This window comes from Balaenoptera ricei, chromosome 8, assembly GCF_028023285.1.
Source record: "Balaenoptera ricei isolate mBalRic1 chromosome 8, mBalRic1.hap2, whole genome shotgun sequence".
Taxonomy (NCBI): domain Eukaryota; kingdom Metazoa; phylum Chordata; class Mammalia; order Artiodactyla; family Balaenopteridae; genus Balaenoptera; species Balaenoptera ricei.
The window spans coordinates 73,363,004-73,384,578 of record NC_082646.1 but is presented as its reverse complement, the minus strand read 5'-3'; the positions used below and the strand labels follow the sequence as shown (position 1 = coordinate 73,384,578).

General features: G+C 37.0%; 1 protein-coding gene across 1 annotated transcript in view; it reads left to right on the top strand.

Moving 5' to 3' along the window:
• The window catches only part of SOX6 (SRY-box transcription factor 6), a 340,990-nt gene that overhangs the window by 259,647 nt on the left and 59,768 nt on the right, over positions 1 to 21,575 (top strand). Inside the window, exon 7 of the mRNA XM_059929925.1 lies at positions 4,657 to 4,777. Within this exon, the coding sequence (XP_059785908.1) occupies positions 4,657 to 4,777 (121 nt within the window). The remainder of the gene's footprint in view (positions 1 to 4,656; positions 4,778 to 21,575) is intronic.

Sequence of the window (21,575 nt, the reverse complement as noted above, 5' to 3'; positions counted from 1 at the left end):
ATGTAATATGGTACTTAAAAGTATAGACTTTGAGCCTGACATACCTGGCCTTGAATCTTGGCTCTACCACTTTTTAATTGACTAAGTTACCTAACCTCTCATGGTTTTGTCTTTGTCATTAAATAAATGAGGATAATAACAGTAGGTACCTCACAAAGTTTTGAGAATTAAATGAGATAGAGCATGTAAATCACTTCCCAGGGCTTGACATATAGGAAATACTAGAAAATATTAGTTGCTGTGATGATGATGATGATGATGATAATTTCTGTAATTAGAGATAAAAGAGGAACTTTTCATCATCTCTCAGCCTATATTCTAACTGGCTACTGGATATTTTGGCTTGTATTTAATAAAGGGCATTTTGAGTTTTCATATTATTATTTTACTTAAAATGAGTTAAGGGCAATTTTATCATTTGGAGCTAAATGATTATTGCTAATGAATTAACTGGAATTAATGACAATAGATTCGAGATCAAATATTCTGGGTATAAAATAAGAGAGAAGGAACAGACTAAAACTGAACAACATAATATCTATACTCCCAGTCACCTCCAGAGACACACCTCTGAAATATAAAATTATTTTCAGTTGCAGCCCCCCAGATTTTCTCTATACAAAGAGTGTACACACATGATTTCTCTCTTTCCTATCAATGAAGTCCATGTGATATAATGGAAAAAGCACTGGACAGGGTGATTAGCAGTTCTGGATTCTAGATCCAGGTCTGTCATAGGCAGTGTGACCTCCACACTGCCTATGACAGTGAGAGCCTTACCTTCTCTAAGCCACCTGGTTCCCTATGTGTAAATTGTGAGGTTTGAATTGGATTAGTGATTCTCAGAGAATGGTCCCTGGACCAACAGCACTAACTAGCTTCACCTGGGAACTTGTTAGAACAGTACACTATCAGGTTCCCACCTCAGATCTACTGATTCAGGGACTCTGAGTGTGGGGTCGAACAATTTTTATTTTAATAAGCCTTCTGGTTGATTCTGAAGTCCATAGAAGTTTGAGAATCACTTCTCTGGATTAAATTTTAGTCTAAATTTTAGATTGTTGGACCCAACCTCCAGAGTTTCTGATTCATAGGTCTGGGGTGGAGTCTGATAATTTGCTTTTTGAAGTTAGATGCTGCCGATGCTGCTGGTCAGGTACCACACTTTGAGAACTACTAGGTTAGATAAACTCTAAGCTCCATTTCAGCTCTGTGATTCCATCATTATCATTGCTTTCACAATGCCTTCTGTCCCCCTCCTTATTTACTTTGTCCCTCAGTTTATTGAAACTGCCTCTTACCTAATAGTTAACATTGAAACTTTCTAAAATATCCTACCTTGTAGAGGGTGATGGACAGAAAAGACCTTCCCTAAATTCTTACAGCTTTTGTTAATATGAAACACCTACAGCTCTTTGGCATTGAAAATGACCTTAGGACCTACTATATAGCACAGGGAACTCTGTGCAATGTTATGTGGCGGCCTGGATGGGAGGGGAGTCTGGGGGAGAATGGATACATGTATCCGTATGGCTGACTTGCTTTGCTGTGCACCTGAAACTATCACAACATTGTTCATCAGCTATACTCCAACATAAAATTAAAAATTAAAAAAAAAACGACCTTAGGTGGCCTACTTAGTTATCTCACGTGCGTAGCTAGTTACAAAGGAAATATCTTCAGACACTAAGTTTCAATAATTAAGGTCTGATGCCTAATTGCCATTGATCCCTTTATGTTGTCTTAAGATCTGAAGAGCTTGGGCACCAATGTAAAAATAAAATTATGTTTTCATTTGAATATGCTGTTTAATGAATAACACTAAAGATCCCAAATTACATCTTCAAATGAGCTTTTTAATCCCACCTTCTTTTTCTTGGTTTTCTGGATATTTGGGATGGGATAATGCTCTGTGTGGCATGGGTCTGCTAAGAACAAACAAGCCTCTGCCTGCCAAACTGAATTATTTATTTTGCTCATGTTTCCTTTTTTTGAAGTAGAGTTATGGGTTACGATCCACTGTTTCTGGTTTTATCAGTAATTTGATAATTTTCTAGTACTGAATTGCAAACTATATAAGAGAAAAGCAAGGATCTAACATTTACTTAGTGCCTATTATATGCCAGTCACTGTGCCACAAGCATTACTTTTCTTGTTTATTTAATCCTCACAACAACCATGTAAGGTAGTATCATTAGCTTTGGTTTTTACATGAGGAAATAGACTCAGGAAGGCTAAGTAACTGCTCAAGATCACACAGCCAAAGAAATGGCAGTGTATAGATTTAAGCTCAGATACGTTTGACAACAAAGCCTTTGTAGGCATAGTAGATTCTGAATAAAAATATGTGTTGAATGAATGAGTAAAGGAATGACTATATGCCATTATCTTCCTAATGTTGAGTTTTAAACAATCATAGAATTATAAAGTTGAAAAGGCACTATAGGTCATTATCTAATCAGGGTTTTAGTTATGCATATCCTTTAAAGTATCTCTAACAGATGAGTATACAGCCTTTACTTGACCACCTCTTGGAAAATGGCACACACGACCTCTTTAATCACAGTGATTATTGAATAGCTCAGAAAATTCTTTGCATTCAACTTCCCTAAAATCTCTTTCTTTTGAGCCTAGATCTGCCCTTTGTAACTGCTCAGACTTAATCTGGTTCTTCTTCCATACATAATTCTTTCAAATATTTGAACATAAGCATATATCTTCTCTCTCCCAAGCAAAATAGCCCCCATTTTTCCAGCTACTCTTCAAGATCCACACATAATAATAACTTAATAAATGTTTGTTAAATGAAAGAAGGAAAGAATAAATAAATTTGATACCTAGACTCCTCAGTTTCTTATTTCCTTTCTTTAGAATGTGAAGCATCTGTGCTGTGTTCTGGGTACATGCTAGGACCATATTTCTAGAAGTAAATGAAGTAATTTCCTTTGATATACCCTTGCACTGCACAATAGTCACCCACAAAAATATCCTTTTTTAATTTTCTGACATAGAACAGTGCTGTCATCTTTGACATCTCAGGTTTGCATCAGGTCACAACAAGCTGGAGTTGAACAGCAAACCTAGTGCTTTTCTTCAGGGTTAAAGGCAAGACCTGGGCACTAGGGGATCAGCTCCAGTTTAAGCAGGCTAAGTTGGTACCATAATGTACAAAACTTGGGCTTACCTCAGCTAAAATGGAAGAAATAGCTGCCCAAAGCTAGTTTCTTTCACGCCCCACTGGCAAGGTAGTAATTGCACAAAGACCTTTTTATTATAAGTTGATTTTCCTGAGAAATGAATTCTGAAAAATACTGTAAAGTGTTTATTTTTTGCTTGCCCTTTATTAACCCACATCTTAGGGCTTTCCCTAGAGAGAAACTGTTGGTAAATGAAACCTCTTAGACCTACACAGGAACATTTTTGCACTATGTCCCTGGCTGTGGAGGGAACAGGGACAGGACAAGGCAAGTTGGTGCTATTTAAACAGGGTCATCAGCCAGTATATGGAATTTTGCCTAAAGAGAAGATTTAGGAATTTAAACGGGGGAAGAGTTTGGGGTTGGTAGAATTACTGGGAAAGGTTTGTATCTTAAACAGGATATAATGCAGCTCTTTTATACTAGTAAGGAGGGCAAAGACCCAGTTTGAACTTAAAGATCATTTCTCTTAGTTCATCCTAGTTTTGATCTTTAAACAACAAAAGTCCTATAGTTTAATTTTTTAAATCATGCCCTAAAAGCCAGCACAGAACCTTCCTGTGATGCTATTGGAATCAGGGCAGCATGCATAGAGTAAGGGAGGGAGCTAGGAAATTAAAATGTGATTTTCACAGACGTGATTCTGTCATAGTTCTTATTTTCTTTATATGGAATACAAATACTGATATAGAGTGAAGATTTTCTGTTTTGCATTTTTGTGCTCTTTGATACATTTATTGAGGTCAAATGAAATTTGATATAGTAGGATTTATTATGAAGTGCTCTCTGAATACAACTCCATAATTACTCAGCTACATGGTAGTGCATAAAGCTATAAAACTGCTTAGCCAGACAAGCAATTTATATGTTACATCGAGGTGTGGATGGCAAAGAATATTAGTTTAATTGGGAGCCAAGATGTAGTAGCCTTAAATCTGAAGAGCTATATGTTTAACATAATGCAGCGAGGCTTTGAAATAAGATACCTAAACTGGGGAGCTACAGCTTTTGGAATATATAACAATTAGACATTACTTTCTGACCAAAGATACTAAGTACTATTTTTCAAAATAAAGCACAGAATGCAAAGCAGGTGAAAGGGCAAAACCTTTCAACATTGTACGGTGACAGAAGAAAACTTATTTCTTCTAGTTCTTTGTTTTAAAAAAAGAAAGAAAATAAAAGGAAAAAAAGTCAAGATAAAAGATAACCATTAACTATAATTTAGTGGAAGCAGGGAGGAGGCAAATTCACAGTGAGGTTATGTCCTTGGTGTACCAGTGGACTCTGAAAGGGATTTGGTGAATTTAGCCTGAATTTTTCTCAGGGAGCAGATTTGGAATGAGGTTAGAAGTGGGTGGCTGTTTGGGTAACCAGCACACCACCAGGGGTGAAAAACAAATACTCCTTGGCATACATTTGCTTTCTGTCTGATCATAGGCTCTCTTCTGTTTAGCAGGTTCAGGGTCACATGCCTCCGCTCATGATCCCAATTTTTCCACATGACCAGCGGACCCTGGCAGCAGCTGCTGCTGCCCAACAGGGATTCCTCTTTCCCCCTGGAATAACATACAAACCAGGTAAGTAGAAAGGGATTTAACATTCTTTTGGGAATGCTAAGATCCATATGTTTTTGCTTAGTAATCACAACAAACACAGAAGCATATGAAGGAACTATGAATAAAAAGATCATAAAAGCTATTTTAAAGTAAAATTAGAATTGTGAAGGGGGCATGTTAATAAACGAATTGGTTGCTAAAAACTTTTACTTTCTCTTCTTCCACTTGAGTTTGTTCTGAATTCACAGATAAAATGCTACTTTCCCTCAGGACTACAAATTTTTGTCAGCTCTCTCTCATACCTTTACTGTGAATAATTGTCTTTGGTTAAAGATACTTTGCTCCTCCTGAGAGCTTTTATACTCTAGGAGAGTGGTCACATACAGTATAAAATGCTATTATTGTTTGTTGTCTGATTTCTCTTGGAAGAAGAGTTAGAACTGGACTGATTTAACTAGCTTGCTACTAATAGGTAAAATTCTTTTTGATTTTAGTCTAAATAATGAAGCATTCAGTTGTATTTTCTTATTCATCTTTGAACCTCAAAAAACAGGACATATAACCTTGCAATGAAGTATGTTTTGAGATGATTTAGCAAATGTTATGACTTTTCTTTATTCCTCTGAGTTTACTGGACTCCTGGGGAATTCAATTAGGGGCATAATGGTTTGAAGCTTCTTTCAGAGCATTCTTGTAAACAGGGCTTTAAATGTTTAAAGATATGTTGCCAAAGGAATCCAATGTAAGAAGATAGTCAAGTAAATAAAAAGTCAACCTGAATTTCATTTGTGCATTCTTTGTAACTGACCTCAGCTCAGAAGTAGTGACCTTGTTCTACTCATTAATAATTTCTGTGTCAAGTTCTTTTTAACATATTAACCTGATTATATTAACCACCCAATCTGAGTACAACAAATCTGACTGCAGCGGTTTCTTTGTGTATGGGTTTATAAAGTGAACAAAGGTATTTTAATATGCTTAAAGCAATAATGAAGTATAAATCACTTTACTAAAATTCCCTGTAAGGAATGTTACTAAATAGCATAAAAACAAACCTAGTGGGTTTTAACATCTATTTTTTGCCATCAATTACTCTTATGCTTTTGGTAGAAAACCCCCTTCCTTGTGAGGAAAGGAAAGATGTCTGTGTCAAAACCCAAATTATTCAAAGAATAGAGATCTTAAACGATTGGCTAATTTAAGGACTGACTTTAAAAATTCCTCAGATATAAAGCAGTCAAAACTAGGATTAACAACGGTTTTTGGATACCAGAGTGAAAGAAAATTGTGTTACTCAAAGTTAAAAGTTGATTTTTCTAGAGCAGAATTTTTAGAGCAAGTTATATTCTGTGAAATTAGTATCCATATTAAGGACAGGATAATATTTTGTCGGACAATATCTCTCTGTCAATGCAGTGGTTCACTTCTTCTCTGATCTCTATAAGTAGTTTTGAACTTTCTTCACCTTGACTTCCTTCGGAATGTTGGTGTAAACTAAGTTTACTGGTTTAACCTGAATCTGAGTTGTTATCCCTACACCAGTTTTAGAAACCTTTTAAATGAACTGTATGTGGAAACTATTTAATTTCCATGTTTTTAAATTTAAAATTCTCCACATTTCAAAATCAGGTTATGGGCCTTATTTTCTTCTAGACACAGATATCAACATAATTGACATGTTATGTAATTTTGTTAAGGCAATAATACTGTTTTTTTTTGTTTTTTAACATCTTTATTGCAGTATAATTGCTTTACAATGGTATGTTAGTTTCTGATGTATAACAAAGTGAATCAGCTATACATATACATATATCCCCATATCTCCTCCCTCTTGCGTCTCCCTCCCACCTCCCTATCCCACCCCTCTAGGTGGTCACAAAGCCCGGAGCTGATCTCCCTGTGCTATGCGGCTGCTTTCCACTAGCTATCTGTTTTACATTTGGTGGTGTATATAATTCCATGCCACTCTCTTACTTCATCCCAGCTTACCCTTCCCCCTCCCTGTGCCCTCAAATCCATTCTCTACGTCTACGTCTTTATTCCTGTCCTGCCCCTAGGTTCTTCAGAACCTTTTTTTTTTTTTTTTTTTTTAGATTCCATATATATGTGTTAGCATACGGTATTTGTTTTTCTCTTTCTGACTTACTTCACTCTGTATGACAGTCTCTAGGTCCAGCCACCTCACTACAAATAACTCAATTTCGTTTCTTTTAAAGGCTGAGTAATATTCCATTGTATATATGTGACACATCTTTTTTCTGCATTCATCTGTCGAGGAACACTTAGGTTGCATCCATGTCCTGGCTATTGTAAATAGAGCTGCAGTGAATATTGTGGTACATGACTCTTTTTGAATTATGGTTTTGTCAGGGTATATGTCCAGTACTGGGATTGCTGGGTCGTATGGTAGTTCTATTTTTAGTTTTTTAAGGAACTTCCATTTTGTTCTGCATAGTGTCTGTATCAATTTACATTCCCACCAACAATGCAAGAGGGTTCCCTTTTCTCCACACCCTCTCCAGCATTTATTGTTTGTAGATTTTTTGATCATGGCCATTCTGACTGGTGTGAGGTGATACCTTGTTGTAGTTTTGATTTACATTTCTCTAATGATTAGTGATGTTGAGCATCCTTTCATGTGTTTGTTGGCAATGTGTATATCTTCTTTGGAGGAATGTCTGTTTAGGTCTTCTGCCCATTTTTGGATTGGGTTGTTTGTTTTTTTGATATTGAGCTGCGTGAGGTGTTTGTATATTTTGGAGATTAATCCTTTGTCAGATGCTTCATTTGCAAATACTTTCTCCCATTCTGAGGGTTGTCTTTTTGTCTTGTTTATGGTTTCCTTTGCTGTGCAAAAGCTTTTAAGTTTCATTAGGTCCCATTTGTTTATTTTTGTTTTTATTTCCATTACTCTAGGAGGTGGGTCAAAAAGGATCTTGCTGTGATTTATGTCATAGAGTATTCAGCCTATGTTTTCCTCTAGGAGTTTTATAGTGTCTGGTCTTACATTTAGGTCTTTAATCCATTTTGAGTTTATTTTTGTCTATAGTGTTAGGGAGTGTTCTAATTTCATTCTTTTACATGTAGCTGTCCAGTTTTCTCAGCACCACTTATTGAAGAGGCTGTCTTTTCTCCATTGTGTACTCTTGCCTCCTTTATCAAAGGTAAGCTTACCATATGTGCATGGGTTTATCTCTAGGCTTTCTATCCTGTTCCATTGATCTATATTTCTGATTTTGTGCCAGTACCATACTGCCTTGATTATTGTAGCTTTGTAGTATAGTCTGAAGTCAGGGAGCCTGATCCCTCCAGCTCTGTTTTTCTTTCTCAAGATTGCTTTGGCTATTCGGGGTCTTTTGTGTTTCCATTCAAATTGTGAATTTTTTTGTTCTAGTTCTGTGAAAAATGCCATTGGTAGTTTGATAGGGACTGCATAGAATCTGTAGATGGTTTTGGGTAGTATAGTCATTTTCACAATGTTGATTCTTCCAATCCAGAAACATGGTATATCTCTCCATCTGTTTGTATCATCTTCAATTTCTTTCATCAGTGTCTTATAGTTTTCTGCATACAGGTCTTTTGTCTCCTTAGGTAGGTTTATTCCTAGGTATTTTATTCTTCTTGTTGCAATGGTAAATGGGAGTGTTTCCTTAATTTCTTTTTCAGATTTTCATCATTAGTGTATAGGAGTGCAAGAGATTTCTGAGCATTAGTTTTGTGTCGTGCTACTTTACCAAATTCATTGATTAGCTCTAGTAGTTTTCTGGTAGTCTTTAGGATTCTCTATGTATAGTATCATGTCATCTGCAAACAGTGACAGCTTTACTTCTTCTTTTCCGATTTGGATTCCTTTTATTTCTTTTTCTTCTCTGATTTCTGTGGCTAAAACTTCCAAAACTATGTTGAATAATAGTGGTGAGAGTGGACAACCTTGTCTTGTTCCTGATCTTAGAGGAAATGGTTTCTGTTTTTCACCATTGAGAACGATGCTGACTGTGGGTTTGTCATATATGGCCTTTATTATGTTGAGGTAAGTTCCCTCTATGCCTACTTTCTGGAGGGCTTTTATCATAAATAGGTGTTGAATTTTGTCAAAAGCTTTTTCTGCGTCTATTGAGATGATCATATGGTTTTTCTCCTTCAGTTTGTTAATATGGTGTATCACATTGATTGATTTGCGTATATTGAAGAATCCTTGCATTCCTGGGATAAACCCCACTTTGATCATGGTGTATGATCCTTTTAATGTGCTGTTGGATTCTGTTTGCTAGTATTTTGTTGAGGATTTTTGCGTCTGTGTTCATCAGTGATATTGGCCTGTAGTTTTGTTTCTTTGTGACATCTTTGTCTGGTTTTGGTCTCAGGGTGATGGTGGCCTCATAGAATGAGTTTGGGAGTGTTCCTCCCTCTGCTATATTTTGGAAGAGTTTGAGAAGGATAGATGTTAGCTCTTCTCTAAATGTTTGATAGAATTCGCCTGTGAAGCCATCTGGTCCTGGGCTTTTGTTTGTTGGAAGATTTTTAATCACAGTCTCAATTTCAGTGCTTGTGATGGGTCTGTTTATATTTTCTATTTCTTCCTGCTTCACTCTCGGAATGTTGTGCTTTTCTAAGAATTTGTCCATTTCTTCCAGGTTGTCCATTTTATTGGCTTATAGTTGCTTGTAGTAATCTCTCATGATCCTTTTTATTTCTGCAGTGTCAGTTGTTACTTCTCCTTTTTCATTTCTAATTCTTGTTTTGAGTCTTCTCCCTTTTTCTCTTGATGAGTCTGGCTAATGGTTTATCAATTTTGCTTATCTTCTCAAAGAACCAGCTTTTAGTTTTATTGATTTTTGCTATTGTTTCCTTCATTTCTTTTTCATTTATTTCTGACCTGATCTTTATGATTTCTTTCCTTCTGCTAGCTTTGGGGTTTTTTTGTTCTTCTTTCTCTAATTGCTTTAGGTGTAAGGTTAGGTTGTTTATTTGAGATGTTTCTTGTTTCTTGAGGTAGGATTGTATTGCTATAAACTTCCCCCTTAGAACTGGTTTTGCTGCAGCCCATAGGTTTTGGTTGTCGTGTTTTCATTGTCATTCGTTTCTAGGTATTTTTTGATTTCCTCTTTGATTTCTTCAGTGATCTCTTGGTTATTAAGTAGTGTATTGTTTAGCCCCCATGTGTTTGTATTTTTTACAGATTTTTTCCTGTAATTGATATCTAGTCTCATAACATTGTGGTTGGAAAAGATACTTCATACGATTTCAATTTTCTGAAATTTACCAAGGCTTGATTTGTGACCCAGGATATGATCTATCCTGGAGAATGTTCCATGAGCACTTGAGAAGAAAGTGTATTCTGTTGTTTTTGGATGGAATGTCCTATCAATATCAATTAAGTCCATCCTGTTTAATGTGTCAGTTAAAACTTGTGTTTCCTTATTTATTTTCATTTTGGATGATCTGTCCATTGGTGAAAGTGGGGTGTTAAACTCCCCTACTATTATTGTGTTACTGTCGATTTCCCCTTTTATGGCTTTTAGCATTTGGCTTATGTATTTAGGTGCTCCTATGTTGGGTGCATAAATATTTACAATTCTTATATCTTCTTCTTGGATTGATCTCTTGATCATTATGTAGTGTCCTTCTTTGTCTCTTGTAATAGTCTTTATTTTAATGTCTATTTTGTCTGATAAGAGAATTGCTACTCCAGCTTTCTTTTAATTTCCATTTGCATGGAATATCTTTTCCCATCCCCTCACTTTCAGTCTGTATGTGTCCCTAGGTCTGAAGTGGGTCTCTTGTAGACAGAATATATACGGGTCTTGTTTTTGTAGCCATTCAACCAGTCTATGTCTTTTGGTTGAAGCATTTAATCCATTTACATTTAAGGTAATTATCGATATGTATGTTCCTATTACCATGTTCTTAACTGTTTTGGGTTTGTTATTTTAGGTCTTTCCCTTCTCTTGTGTTTCCTGCCTAGAGAAGTTCCTTTAGCATTTGTTGTAAAGCTGGTTTGGTGATGCTGAATTCTCTGAGTTTTTGCTTGTCTGTAAAGGTTTTAATTTCTCCATTGAATCTGACTGATATCCTTGCTGGGTAGAGTAATCTTGGTTGTATGTTCTTCCCTTTCATCACTTTAAATATGTCTTGCCACTCCCTTCTGGCTTGCAGAGTTTCTGCTGAAAGATAAGCTGGTAACCTTATGGGGATTCCCTTATATGTTGTTTGTTGTTTTTCCCGTGCTGCTTTTAATATTTCTTTGTGTTTAATTTTTGATAGTTCGATTAATATGTGTCTTGGTGTGTTTCTCCTTGGATTTATCCTGTATGGGACTCTCTGTGCTTCCTGGACTTGATTGACTATTTCCTTTCCTATATTAGGGAAGTTTTCAACTATAATCTCTTCAAATATTTTCTCAGTCTGTTTTTTTTTTTTCTCTTTTTCTTCTAGGACCCCTATAATTTGAATGTTGGTGCATTTAATGTTGTCCCAGAAGTCTCTGAGACTCTCCTCAATTCTTTTCATTGTTTTTCCTTTATTCTGCTCTACGGTAGTTATTTCCACTATTTTATCTTGCAGGTCACTTATCCGTTCTTCTGCCTCAGTTATTCTGCTATTGATTCCTTCTAGAGAATTTTTAATTTCATTTATTGTGTTGTTCATCATTGTTTCCTTGCTCTTTAGTTCTTCTAGGTCCTTGTTAAACGTTCCTTGTATTTTGTCCATTCTGTTTACAAGATTTTGGATCATCTTTACTATCATTACTCTGAATTCTTTTTCCAGTAGATTTCCTATTTCCTCTTCATTTGTTTGGTCTGATGGGTTTTTACCTTGCTCCTTCATCTGCTGTGTTTCTCTGTCTTCTCATTTTGCTTAACTTACTGTGTTTGGGGTCTCCTTTTTGCAGGCTGCAGGTTCGTAGTTCCCATTGTTTTTGTGTCTGCCCCCAGTAGCTAAGGTTGGTTCAATGGGTTGTGTAGGCTTCCTGGTGGAGAAAACTGGTGCCTGTGTTCTGGTGGATGAGGCTGGATCTTGTCTTTCTGGTGGGAAGGACCATGTCTGGTGGTGTGTTTTGGGGTGCCTGTGACCTTATTATGATTTTAGGCAGCCTCTCTGCTAATGGGTGGGGTTGTGTTCCTGTCTTGGTAGTTGTTTGGCATAGGGTGTCCAGTACTGTAGCTTGCTGATTGTTGAGTGGAGCTGGGTCTTAGCATTGAGATGGAGACCTCTGGGAGAGCTTTTGCCATTTGATATTATGTGGAGCTGGGAAGTCTCTGGTGGACCAATGTCCTGAACTCGGGTCTCCCACCTCAGAGACACAGGCCTGACACCCGGCCGGAGCACCAAGACCCTGTCAGCCACATGGTTCTTTATTCCAACCAATCCTCCCTCTTCTGCTACTTGGCAGAGTGGCCATTAGGCACCTCATGCAGATGGCTCACTGAGGGCATTCTGTCCTTATCACCTGATGATTAACATGTCCTCAATTCAGTTGATTGAGCAGAGTCTATTCACAGTACTGAGCAGTGGCAAGATTCAGTAATGTCAGCCATGTAACTTCTGAGAAATTCCATTGTACACTCATGAAAGAATAGGAATGAAAAAGGCAAATAATGTCTTAGTATTATTATGAGACTAGTTTTGGTCTAGTGGATCCTCTAAAAGGGTCTTTGAGATTTCCAGAGGCATACTTTGAATACATGTTATTCTAGATTATGGAATATATGTACCTACAGTGTGTGTTTTAAGTGTATTCCCGTTAACTTTAAGAACAGCCTTAACTGATCAAACATTGTAAACAGATATGATTATTGGTTTTATTCTATTTGAATTAAGGAGCCAAAAGTTAATAAAATTCTATTACTTATATTTATACCTTACCTTTATGTGAAAACAATTTTGAGTGGTTTGCAGTGATACATGTAATAAAAACAAGATAAAAACTAAATAGAAAAAGAGTCAGTGGTATAGACTGTAGCCTATTCTTAAGTGACTTCCTCCTGAAATGAAAAAAAAAAAAAAACTAAATAGAGAGGAGATAGTAGGAAAGAAAAATTAAGGATAGGAAAATAAGGTAAATAAGATAAAGCTGGGGTAAGGTAAGTGAACAAAAAGTCTTGTCATGCATATTTTTTTTAAATTGGAGTATAGTTGCTTTTGTCATACATATTTACATAATTGCTAGAGATGGGCCACAGACTTGACCGTGAGCTTCTTGGTAACCAAGCAAAAAGAAAATGTGTTACAAGATCCACAGTATTTCTACTATATAGATACAACAGTTTCTCAGAAGAAACATGGGTGTTCTCCTATGGGTCTTCATAAAAGCTTGAGAGATACTCAAGAATGTTCCTATAATATTCAGTTTAAGAACTACAATAATTTTGCAGGCTGTTTCTTAACAGACCTTGTCATTTATCTATTAGATCCATTCATTTTTAACTAGCTTCATTTGCCTTAGTTTGAGTATTGTGACTGACACTGCATTCTTCTTTATCTCATGAACACTTTTTTTCAATTCCATTTCATTTTAATTAGGTACTTACTATATACAAAGCACAGTATTTGACTTGTGTAGTGGAAAGGTAACCAAGGTTCAATCCAGGCTTACTAAATTAATATATCTCAGAACCTCACTTTCCTCAACAGTGAAAACGTTAGGATTTGAGAATTAAGTCACAATATTCAACCTCCTAGTAAATATCTTATATACGTATTAGGCATTTAATAAATATTTCCTCCCTTCCTCCCTCTTTCCCTGTTTCCCTCCCTTCTCTCTCTCTCTCCTTCCCCTCATCTCTTCCAACCATCCTCCCTTCCTTCCTAGCTTCCCCATCCACTTGAATAAGGTTGTGGACAAGAGCAAAGGATTTGAAGTTAGACTGCCCCAGTTTCTCCATGTAAGAGATGGGAATATTCATAGTTTCTAAGCACAAGGGGTTGTTGTGAAGATTCAATAAAATAATCCATGTACCAGCCCTCTTCGAGTGCCTGACATATAATTGACAGAAAGGCAGGCTGCAACAGATCATTGCCGTGGCTAGTTTAGGTTTATCCTTATAGATGATTGTGAGCCATTAAAAGTGTTTGTGAATGGGGCACATTTAATCTGAGTTACATTTTAAGAAGAATAACATGGTAGTTTAAAGAAAGGATAGGAGAGACCTTTAGAGAAATGTGGAAAAGTGAAAAGAACATGTGCTTTGGAGTCAGACTGAGCTGGACTTCAGGTTCTGATTCTACTGCTCACTAGCTCTGTAGCCTCTCTGAGCCTCAGTGTCTTCAAACCTGATTAATAGTAGTTTCATTGGTTGGAGAATTAACCAAAAGCCTACAAGGCGAGTGCCTTGGACCATGCCTTTAAAAAATCCATTCCCTTCTCTTTTGTAGGATTTTTGAGAACATTTCTGTAGGTGGAGCTCCATTTGAAATTTATTTAAATCTGCCTTAGATTCTTTTGTATTCCTATCCTTCCTGAGCTTAGAGCCTGTCCTAGTGTCATGGAAGCAGGACTTTTCCAGTGGAAAGACAACCAATATTCAGAAGAAGGATGTGTTACAAATTTAGCATCAAGTGTATCACCCCACATCAGAAAATTCATAAAATATTCCTGAAGAACTCTCAGACTCCAAAGTAGATCAGTTCCACCTAGATAGCCTTTAGGATCCATTCAATGTACTAAACAATTTAAAAGTATCTGAGTTGCAGAAAATTCAAAACACATGTTGTCAGAAATTTTTCAGTTATTTTTAAAAATGCACATTAAAGAAAAATATATATAGCTATGATTCTCAATTGGAACAAAATATTGGGTTTCAAGTCAGTTGATTGCAGAGAAATTTTTAAAGGTAAGACTCAGACCATTTAAATGACAAATTATATTTTTAAAAACCTAGTAAAACTTGAACATTTGAAGTTGGGTTCAGTTTTAAAACACAGACTTAGGAAGGCTGAGCAGGTTCTAAACTATTTTCCTAAGTTTTCACAAAGCTCCTTGAGACAATACGAACTGCCTCCTAAGTCTAACAAAGAATCTGTCTAGATTCTCATTTTTAGACTCCTCAGAGAGACATAAGCTACCACTTGAAAACACACTGTATTATTTTGTTATCTGCTTGCCTTTGGGGAACTGGATCCACCTGCATTTCCCTGAGCTGGGAGGCGGTTGCTTTGCTTAAACCATGTGAACTTTCTCCAGACTTGGGCTTCCCACTTCATAGATGTTGGCTTTGTACATCCTGAAGGTTTTCCTCAGGGACCTTTGCCTTGGGAATTAGGGATCTAATGTCTGCTCTGTCCTTGGATTTCTGGGGACCTTAGAAAGATCTCTTAGTCTATTTCCACTCTTATGTAATACTTATCATCACAATAAGTTGATCATATTTTCTTTCTCTGGTCCAACAATGATAAATCTTTTCCCCTCAGAGATATGAAGTTATGAATTTTTTCACTTTTATAGAAGTGTAGTAAAAACTAGTATATTCAGCATTCTCTCAACAGAAACACTATTAGCCAGCAGTTCTTCAGTCTATCACACTATTAGATAATTGAATCGGAGCCAAAAGAGCCCTTAGAGATCATTTAGTATAGCCCTGCATTTTATAGATGAGGAAACTGCAGTGCAAAGACGTGAAGTGATTTGCCCAATCCAATAACAAGGCATGAGTGAGACCGTGACCAGACCTCATGTCCCTGGCACTCAGTCCTTTGTGCTTTCCAGTTTCTGGGGTGAGGTTTAGGTGCTCCTAAGTTGTTTATGGCGGTGACCCTGAAGCATCATAAAAAGTGCTAAATTCAGTCTTAGTGCTGCTTATATTGTTACATTATAATTCTTGCCAATAGTGGTGTCAAGTGTGACATTAAGTTATGTGTGATAACTTGATTAATCAGAATATTTGGTTAAATGGGACATTTCATTTTTCAGCCATGTGTGGCATACAGTAGGCACTCAAAATATTAGCTGATTTAGGTTGATGCCAGTAACAGAATTTTCTGTGCTTATATTTGATGTGGAAGTTTAGTTCCTTACAGCTCAAAATTTTTTAAAGACTCACTTAAGCCTTTGTAGCAGTAGATACAGTGGATGAGGTGGATGACACTTTTTCTTTTCCTAAGAGCTTTCTTTGCTGGTTGCAGTTTTAGGAACGTGATAATAATAACAACCACTAAAATGTCGGTCTTTTTAATCGTTTGAAAAACATTTTTTCCACACTCATGATCACACTTAATCCCAACATCCATCCTCAGAGGTAGAATTTTTATCATTCCTCTCACAGATGAAGATGAGGTTCAGCGCTCAAATCATCTGCTTACGTTAATGCAGGTAGTATCAAAGTTGAGGCTTTTCAAAGTCCCTGATTTCAAATTTCACATTCTTCCACAACAGCAGACAAACTTCACCTTCCTCTCCAATACCAATCTCTGCCCATGTGTTGTGGTGAGTCTTGAATACAAGCTCAGAGACCACATTTAGCTGTGGTTGTACGTGAGTGTGTGTGTGTATGTGTGTGAGTGTGCTGCATCTCTGTGAGTGCCTGTGTGTGTCTTTTTCATTGTGAGTATAAATCTGTGTGTGGGTCTGCTTATCTATCTGTGTGAGTCTCTGATCCCTGTGCATAACTTTCTATCTCTGAGTCTGACTGTGTGTGTGCCTGCTACCTGTGTGTGTGCACGTGTGTGTGTACATGTGTGTCTGTCCTTGAGTCTGTCTCTATCTGTGGAAGTAGCTGTCTGCTGTGTGTCTGTCTGTCTGACTGTGTGCGTCTCTGAGTGCCTGTGTATTTGTCAGTATCTCTGTGTTTGTGGGTCTGTCTGAATGTGTGTCTGTCTGTCTGGGTTTGTGTGTCTGCAAGTATATCTGTGTGTCTATGTCTGTGTCTTTCTCTGAATCTATGTTTGTATGTCTGTGTCTGTTGACCTTGGCGTGTACATGTCTGTATATCAGTGTATGTGTGTCTGCTTGTGTAAGTATCTGCATATGTGTTCTAGTCTTTTTTCTTTATGGAGTTGGGTATTGATAGACTTGATTATTCTCATTGTCAGCTTGTAGGTATAGGGCTGGGTATGGAGAATATATATGAAAACTCTGCACATAGATGTACTTTATGCATTCTTTCCATCACTGTTTCCCTCTCAGCATTGTCTTAAATCTGGTTGTCAAAATGTGCCATTGGGAGCACTCTGGCAGAAGTTCACTTTTAGCTCAGATCCAGTTTGCCATCTTTGACATTTGCAACTAAGATTAGAATTTCCCAAAGTGCTGTCTTCCCACTATGGATGGAAATGCTTGCTTTATTTTTGGTGCAACCCTGATTTACACTTTATATCTTTTTAGAAATAACGTCAACAGTATTGGTTCTGAAATAACATGAAGGGTGTCTTGTACAATGCATTGCCCAGTAGCTTTAGTTCCCTATACTCTCTAGGCTGCAGGAGTCCCCTGTAGTTTTCAATGAAGAAGATCACTCTACCATTGTCTTCTTCCAATGCTGAGGATCAATGTAAATTTTATGAAAAGAGAAACCATAAATTTGGGATCTTTTTGTTTATGTTGATATTAAAATACTAATATTAAAATTAATGTCAATTTTTCCATCTGTAAAATGGGGACAAGAAGGCAAGCATCTTCTCTAAAGAATTATTTTAGTGAACTCATATGAAGAATCACATCAGCTTATCAAGAACTTTCTATTCCTTTAAGAAGATGAATTCTCCAATTTTAACAACATTCATAAAAGGGAGGTTGGCAACAAGTTTAATTTTTCTTATTCTAGTCCATTAGTTTGATTGTTGTAAAATGATTTCCCCAGGTCTAGGCAGAACACTGGTAATGGAAGAAGGAACAGGGCTCTTTGAAATCAGTCATATCCAGGTCCAAAACCCAGCTTCACAGACTAATTGGTGATCTTCTCACTTCAAAACCACGTGTATAACTAGCTGGGTCATCTGGGGCCTGTTACTTTTCTGTGCCTTTGTGTACTCCCTTGGAAGATGGAAATGATGAATATACCATATAAGACTGTGGAAAAAATTAAATAGGAGACTGTACCTGAAGTAAGGTCGATGCAGACAGATATTATTGTGGCTCCCCTATTGTCGTTTGCAACCATGTGGGAGAACAGGACATTAGGTCGAAGTGCTCAGCATCAGATGTGTGTGGCTTATGGTAGATGCTTGGGATTCAGAGAAATATTGACTAGTCCCTTTCTGTCGTGAAAGAAAAATACAATCTGATTTGGGATATAGGACAGATACATAAAAGGAAACCTGACAAAGTGGGGTCCAAAGTGACAAATGAGTGAAAGGAGCTGCAAGGGTAATTAAGCTCATGAAAATCAAAGAGACCCTGCCAGTCAATGACTGAGGTGGAAGAGAGGTTCTGTGGAACAGGAGAGACTTGAAATGCCTAAAGAAAGAACAGGAAGGGTAGAATGTGCGGAGAGGAGTGAGCAGCACATGGGGTCCTAGCATGAGTCTGGATGGGGCATGGGCCTCCTCATAAGGAGAACAGTGGCTGGTGGACAGTTCATTCAGGAGAGGAGTGGGCTCTGGGTTAGAGAGGGGGCAGGGTTCAGATGCTAGAAGCCTTGAATGCCTGGCTAAGAAATGTAGCCCAGAGTGTGTGTGTGTGTGTGTGTGTGTGTGAGTGTGTGTGTGTCTGCGTATGAGAGACAGGGTGGATAGAGAATGAATACTAATGATGGTAGTGGTGGCTGAGGTAAATTGAGTGTATTTCTCTGTATAAATAAGCTTTCAGATAGTTGACCTGTTTGTTACATATGAACCGTAGAAGCAAATGCTACATAGTTCTCTTCTCAGTGGGAGAAACTTCAGGGTGGTATAGGATTGTAAATCCAAATTAAAACTTGAAATAATTATCATTAACTTATAGGCATTTATAGATGATAAATATTTTTATATAAAAAATTCTCATCTATGAGATAGAGATTATTGTCATCCTCCATTGCAGATTAAAAAACAAAAATCAAAACTACTGAGAATCATGAAGGTAACTTCAGGTTCAAATTCCAGCTCTTCTCTATATAAATTCTATACTTCCCACCATACCTCACTGTGAGGTCACTATAATCGGTAACTTGAAGGAAGAGTCCATGCCTTACTCTTCGTTGTCCCCCTAACACTGAGCCTAAAATGCTCAATCATTATTCATTGATTGATTGCTTGTGGCTAGAGACCAGACTTTGGAAGAAATAGTTACTCTTATGGGGATAAAAATTTGTTTTCATCTGAGTCTGTCTACGCTTTTGTGTATCTGGTCTTCCTCAGACAGAGGAAGTTCACGCTGTAGGAGAGTTGCTTCTTACTAGACTGTAGTTAGAAAAATTTTGAAGTCTTTTTTTTCTGTTCCAATTACTCTACCTCATTGCTGCTTCTCTTCTGTCTTTTGTTTTGGAGGTTGTTGATCAGTTTCCCACAATCTGTACTTCTCTGTCTCTGCCTCCTTATATGTATGAGAGTGTATTTCTGTCCTTTCCTTTCTCTTTCCCTAACCCCCTTCTTTCCCTGTCTCCCCGTCTCTCTCCACTGCTGATTCCCTCCCTCTTCTTCCTCCTTTTCCTTCCCTCCTTCCCTTCCTTCTTCCCTCTTTCACATCTCATCTTCCACTCTTACCGCAATCTTGCGGCCTACTGCAGTTAAGGTGCAGTCTCTGATGACCAATGAAGATTTTTTCCAAGCTCTTATAGTTACAGGGCAGCTGCTATCTCTGCATTCTTCTGTGGCAGGGCTCTGGTGTGTAATACCTGTATCTCCCTAGGCTACTCTTGTGTAACAAGAGTTCCTGAGTGTGCATCTTCAATGATAGGGCCTCTAAGACTCTGCCTAAGATACATGAAGAAGGTATCATAGCCTAGGGGGACTGAGAGATAACCAGTACAAATTTATTCAGAATCTAATGCTGATTTTATGTATTAAAATGGCAATGCAGTAAAGTCTTAGACCTAAATAGCTCCAGAAAGTTAAATTCATAAAATAATTACTGACTTCCAAGGCTTTAGAAGGCAGCATGGATCCTGATCTTCTTGATTTCGTGACCTGTACCTAAAACTGGGTCAGCTCATAAGTTAAGCTGTTCAAAAGAGTAGAAGATATTCAGGTTGGGTTTTAAATCTGAAGACCTGTCTTTTAGGCCTACCTCTGACTCTCATTATCTGTGCGATCTCCAGAAGGTCTCTAATGTTACTGAGCCTCAGTATATTCTGTAAAATTAGGATGATCATGCCTTACAAATGAGATAAGTGTGTAAAAAGACTCTACAATTTATAAGATCCTGGTGGTCACCAAGGCTGAATATGGGCCATATTTATTGCGTGAAGAGCAGGGTAACTGAGTCAGTGATTTCCACTTTGAACGGAAGTTTTAAGCTGTTTGCCTTCTGCCTCCTGTTTTGTTGGAATGGCTTGGACTCAAAGCTGCCTTAGGCTGATAGCATAAATAAGTAGCATGTCATCACTGTTATTCCATAAATAAAACAATTTTTTGTTTATCATCTTTGTGGGTGGTGGTGGGAAGGAGAGGATGTAGAAAGGAAATGAAGTCTATTTGAAGTAAATCAGGTCTGTTGTACCAAAGATCTCTGGAGTTTATAGGAAGCATTTATTTTTTCTGAAAGAATTAGCTGAGAAATAAGAAGTAGCTAAATGTAGACGAGTTTACTGACCAGCACAATACAGCAAGATCACGATGCTGTAGCACAGGGAGATCAGCTTGGTGCTTTGTGACCACCTAGAGGGGTGGGATAGGGAGGGTGGGAGGGAGGGAGATGCAAGAGGGAAGAGATACGGGAGCATATGTATATGTATAACTGATTCACTTTGTTATAAAGCAGAAACTAACACACCATTGTAAAGCAATTATACTCCAATAAAGATGTTAAAAAAAAAATCACGATGCTGCATTAATCAATGAATTTCACCTATCTTTGTACAAACTGGTTTTCCAGAATCATTTCTATAAACATATAATTTTAAAAGGTAACTTAATGAGATAAAAATTATCTAGAGGTGATGTTTGAGGGAATATTTAATATTTATTTATCTTCATATGGAAACTATACTAAAGAATGAAGTTTGCAGTCAAATCGATTTATCAAAAGGAAAAGTATATGCTTGTTTAAAACAATGGATAATGAATTTTAAAACAACTTAAAGTACAGAGGATGAGTGCTGGAAACATATTAGCTGATCTTCAAGGGAAAACTAATATTTCAAACCAAACAGTACCTAAATAGATAATATTTATGTTAAGACTTGTTTGTTTTGTCTGAGAAATCTAATAATCTGGCTCTTCATGTCATATTACCAAAAAGAGAATACAATCCACAACTTAAGCCCTTATATAAATTATAAATTTTAATATGTGAGTCCTGATGTAGGCAAGAAGGCTGGCCAGCCCTATCAGCAATTTTTTCTTTTTTTCTTTTTCCTATTCTTTTGGTCACTTTAGCTATGGAAAACTAAAATTTTAATCATAAATGTGAATATATTTTACTTAATCAGTTAAAAGAAGATTTAGTCTTTTTTTAGGTTGTGCTCTCCTTTGTGTCAATATATGCAGTAGAGTTTTAAATAAGAGCTATAATCTTAGAACTTTGTACCTTGTATACTTGTTAAACTCATGATCTTCTTTTCTTATTATTAATTGGTCTGAAAGTGCCATTTAAAATTCTACAGAGATTTAAAAACTCTGCTAAATATAACGTTCACATGGGAAGTTATTTGTTCTACGAATAACTGTTTTTTTTTTTTCCTTGAGACTGTGCAAATCCATTGTAGTTAACTCTCATTAGACAATCTTTGGGATTGAGTGAACAATC